Here is a 5,131-nt window from a genome sequence, read left to right as displayed (position 1 = left end):
TAGTATGTGCAGGGACCAGCCTATGGGGACTATAGTATGTACAGGGACCAGCCTATGGGGGGTCTCTAGTATGTACAGGAGCCAGGTCTATGGGGGACTCTAGTATGTACAGGAACCAGGTCTATGGGGGACTCTAGTATGTGCAGGGTCGAGCCTATGGGGGGTCTCTACTATGTACAGGAGCCAGGTCTATGGGGGGACTCTAGTATATACAGGAGCCAGGTCTATGGGGACTAGTATGTACAGGAGCCAGGTCTATGGGGGGACTCTAGTATATACAGGAGCCAGGTCTATGGGGGACTAGTATGTAGAGGGACCAGCCTATGGGGGGACTCTACTATGTACAGGAGCCAGGTCTATGGGGGACTCTACTATGTACAGGAGCCAGGTCTATGGGGGGACTCTAGTATGTACAGGAGCCAGGTCTATGGGGGGACTCTAGTATGTACAGGAGCCAGGTCTATGGGGTACTCTAGTATATACAGGAGCCAGGTCTATGGGGGACTCTAGTATATACAGGAGCCAGGTCTATGGGGGACTCTAGTATGTACAGGAGCCAGGTCTATGGGGGACTCTAGTATGTACAGGAGCCAGGTCTATGGGGTACTCTAGTATATACAGGAGCCAGGTCTATGGGGGACTCTAGTATGTACAGGAGCCAGGTCTATGGGGGACTCTAGTATGTACAGGACCAGTTCTAGGGGGCACTTAGCAAAGTACAGGGACCAGACTAGTATTTATAGGGAAATTGTTTATGGGCTGACTTTAGAATTTACAGGGACTGTCTATGGGGGGAACCTACAGTAGCACTTTTAGCACCACTCTAGTTTTAATGGGGTTACTGTATATGGGTGAACTCTATGCACTGTTTATGGGGACATTCCTGTATTTACATGGATAGTTTGGGGTCATCGTATTATTACAGGGGCGCTGTATATGGGGACACTCTTGTAGAATTAGGGGCACTGTATATGGGGGCACTCTTGTAGAATTAGGGGCACTGTATATGAGGGCACTCTTGTAGAATTAGGGGCACTGTATATGGGGGCACTCTTGTAGAATTAGGGGCACTGTATATGGGGGCACTCTTGTAGAATTAGGGGCACTGTATATGGGGGCACTCTTGTAGAATTAGGGGCACTGTATATGGGGGCACTCTTGTAGAATTAGGGGCACTGTATATGAGGGCACTCTTGTAGAATTAGGGGCACTGTATATGAGGGCACTCTTGTAGAATTAGGGGCACTGTATATGGGGGCACTGTTGTAGAATTAGGGGCACTGTATATGAGGGCACTCTTGTAGAATTAGGGGCACTGTATATGGGGGCACTCTTGTAGAATTAGGGGCACTGTATATGGGGGCACTCTTGTAGAATTAGGGGCACTGTATATGAGGGCACTCTTGTAGAATTAGGGGCACTGTATATGAGGGCACTCTTGTAGAATTAGGGGCACTGTATATGGGGGCACTGTTGTAGAATTAGGGGCACTGTATATGAGGGCACTCTTGTAGAATTAGGGGCACTGTATATGGGGGCACTCTTGTAGAATTAGGGGCACTGTATATGGGGGCACTGTTGTAGAATTAGGGGCACTGTATATGAGGGCACTCTTGAAGAATTAGGGACACTGTATATGGGGGCACTCTTGTAGAATTAGGGTTACTGTACATGGGGCACTCTTGTAGAATTAGGGGCACTGTATATGGGGCACTCTTGTAGCATTAGGGGCACTGTATATGGGAGCACTCTTGTAGAATTAGGGGCACTGTATATGGGGGCACTCTTGTAGAGTTAGGGGCACTGTATATGGGGGCTAGTACTGACATATTTCCATGTAGTGTGCTATAGTCAGGCGTCCTGTGCCCGTGCTCCCGGCAGAGCTGGCACCGGGCGGACACGTGCTGATCACTCTGATGACGCAGGGAGCACCGTGCACTCTCCGTGCAGCCGGCAGCTGCATCACTGTCGGAAAACCCCACCCCCCAGTCGCTTGTAATTGGTTGCTGCAGTAACGAGTCGGCTGTGATTGGTTACCCGGCACCGGGTCACATGATAGCACGGATTGGCTTTAGCCGGCGCTCCGGGCTCCGGCTGCTTAGTTGGCGCAGGGCGCCGGTGGGAGAAAGAGGGGAAGTGCCGCTTGGATCTTCGAAAAACCTTCAAATTGTGTTTTTCTCGAAGGTGACCAGCTCTGTGCACCCCCTGTACCATCCAGCTCTCCCCCGGTGTACCCCCGACCACCGTCACCGCTCCTCACCACCATCCGATACCTGTAGCTCCTGCAAAGCGATCACAAAGACATTCCTTCTTCTCTAGCACTAGGTAAGTACTGCCTGACCTGTAGGTGCTCTCTCCCTGTAGGTCTTGTCCATATGTAGCAATGTGTTACATTCTCGAGTGTCTTTCTTAGAGGATGCTTTGTGTTTGCTGATTTATTACTGTTATTCTGGGACTTGTTCACACCAAGGAATTACTATGAGCAGAGTGGATGCGTTTTATTTTAGGCACAAATTCTTAATCCATTACCCATCACTATACTGTAAGTTTGTAGAAGGATCAGTCTGTGTTGGTATTCACTAGTAAATTTTGAGGGTTTTTTTTTTTTTTTTTGTGCTTATTTGCTTTTTAGGAAATTGTTTCATGGTGTATAAATCTTATTTGCTTGAATGGAAGTTGGTCTGAACTTGCATTTGTCTCTTGGACTGTAGATTTTTGCATGATTATCTATGCTAAATCCTTGAGGTGTGAACTTTGCTTTAAATGTTTGTCTTGTGCTTCTCCATAGCTGTCCCATTGGTCTGTGTAATACAATAAGGGCAGCGGGCAGCATGTTATAGAGCAGGAGGAGTGGAGCAGATTGTACATGGTGTTATAGAGCCGGAGGGTTTATATATTCCATAGTCTTCTTTTTATGTGTTTTATGAGGACCTCTAGTTATAGGGCAATTATAGGTCCTACTTGTTTGGGTATGGAGATTCACTAGAGACCTCATCCTATAACTGTGACTGCCTCTAGGCCTGATACCCCTCAATACACATTAGAGCAGTGATGGCAAACCTTTTAGAGGCCGAGTGCCCAAACTACAACATAGACCCGCTTATTTATCGCAAAGTGCAAACACAGAAATGTAATTTGTAATTTATACTCCCTTCTCTGTCACAGTTTTCATTGATACCAGCCCCTGAGGACACCAATAAAGCAGAAAATAGTCCCAGGTAGCACTGTCACTTTAAAATAGCTCAGTGCACAGCAAGTCCTGGGCAGTCTGGGACTGCAGGAAGATACCTGGAGTCATCTCTGGTGATGGCCTGGGTGCCCACAGAAAGGGCTCTGAGTGCCACCTCTGGCACCAGTGCCATAGGTTAGCCATCACTGCATTAGAGGGTCTGTTGCTGTATCTGATGTACATGACTGTTGACATTATAAAGACTTTTTTACATATCCTTAACCAGTCTGTCCCTCTTTTGTCCTAGGGTTTCTCACTTGTACCTTCACAATGCCTGGCGACTTCTCAATGTGCGTGTGTCTCAGCCCCCCTCCTCCACACCACTTTCGTCTCCCTTCAACCAAGTCTCTCCGTCCGTGTCTCGCTCCGACCCGTCGCCCTCCAGACCCACGTAAAAAGGGCGTCATCTTTGCCGATGCTCTAGGACTGGCCCTGACCACCGTACGCCACATCTCTCGTCCACTTTTCGATGAAGACCCCCTGGTGCTCGCCTTGGCTTCTTTGAGAGCCATGAGGCCACTTTCCAGCCCGACGTACACATTAGACTTCCAGGCTCCTACTGTGGACTATTCTAGTTTCCGGACCCGGCTCTCCCAGCAGCAGGTTTGTCTGGAGCAATGCGCTGTGCAAGGAGCGGCAGTGGCCGGCACCGTCCGTGTACGGAATATCGGCTACGAGAAACGGGTAACACTACGGGTCAGCTACGATAACTGGAAAAGTCACTATGACCTCCCATGCTCTTATCTACGAGATCCATGCGGTGGAGGGGAGACGGACACTTTCTCTTTCAGGCTTCCTCTACCCCTAGACACGCAACGGGCCGAGTTCTGCATTTGCTTTTGGTGCCAGGGCACAGAACACTGGGATAATAACGGAGGGAAAAACTATACGTTGACCAAGGAGATCGAGCTCCACAACTACTCACAAGGCACCTACTGGTGAGGCGGGACTATAGGATTCCTAAAACTGTAAAAGTGCTGGTCCGCTGGAACAAGAATCTGATATACGGCCTCCCTTTTGTAGATCAAGAGGTTGTCTGGGAGTTTGTATTTATCTCCAGATATGGTTGTAGGATAGATGTCAGGCTACTATCAGCAGAGCGTAAGGAGGTGGTAGCCAGACGGAATAGTACTATTTATATGCTCCTTATCTTGGATGAGGGCTATGTTCACATCCAGGAATCTCTCTCGCTCCAGTCAACGGGCTAAAATACAAGGGGTCAAAATATTTAAGATCCCGCACCCCCCACTCGTGGTGTATATAGATTATGTCCAACTACAATCACTGGGGTGAAATGGGGTTAGTTACCACCTATTGTGATTCTCATCTGTGGAAGATCGCTGAAAGTTGGCGAGTTGATCTTCTAATGTTTTGTATTATCATGTACTTGATAGACTACAGTAAATCTGCCTCCGGGCAAAGACTATTTTAATGCTGGTTCTACTGCAGATTCAATAAACATTGACAAGTTTTTCAAAGTTTGTGGTTTTATCTGTCCTTTCTTGGTCTACATCTGTCTGGGGTCTGGCAAAATAACTGCGGAACCTGTTTTACGGGCAGATTCGCCTATTGATGTGAATGAATCCATTAAAACGCAGGGGCTGATCCTCATGCTGGTGAGAATTGGGAATGTCTCTTAACCTTCTCACAACATTTTCTCCCAAAACTTGTTGCATCTGGCTACTTATAAACTAGACCGACCCAGAGATCAGACTTTCCATCCCCAAATATCAGCTTCAGAGGTAAATGACTTAGAAGATCTTATCCGCACAAACTGGAGAAAGTTTGCAAAAAACTTACAATATGCTCTTATAGGATTGAAACAAAAAATTAAGTGGGGGTCAGTCTTGGGTTATACAGAAAAAGTTTTGGACAAAAACTCCTTGATTTTTGGTAGTTGTC

General features: G+C 47.5%; 1 protein-coding gene across 1 annotated transcript; it reads left to right on the top strand.

Moving 5' to 3' along the window:
- Positions 1-2,083: 2,083 nt before the first annotated feature.
- LOC140127998 (protein phosphatase 1 regulatory subunit 3C-like) lies at positions 2,084-4,707 on the top strand. Its single transcript, XM_072149308.1, has 2 exons — positions 2,084-2,325; positions 3,477-4,707. Exon 2 carries the CDS (start codon positions 3,500-3,502, stop codon positions 4,169-4,171), a length of 672 nt encoding a protein of 223 aa, XP_072005409.1. The 5' UTR covers positions 2,084-2,325; positions 3,477-3,499; the 3' UTR covers positions 4,172-4,707.
- Positions 4,708-5,131: the final 424 nt, after the last annotated feature.

The sequence above is a fragment of the Engystomops pustulosus genome, chromosome 4 (genome assembly GCF_040894005.1).
Source record: "Engystomops pustulosus chromosome 4, aEngPut4.maternal, whole genome shotgun sequence".
NCBI lineage: Eukaryota > Metazoa > Chordata > Amphibia > Anura > Leptodactylidae > Engystomops > Engystomops pustulosus.
The sequence above is the reverse complement of the archived record's forward strand: the minus strand, read 5'-3'. Positions and strand labels throughout refer to the sequence as shown.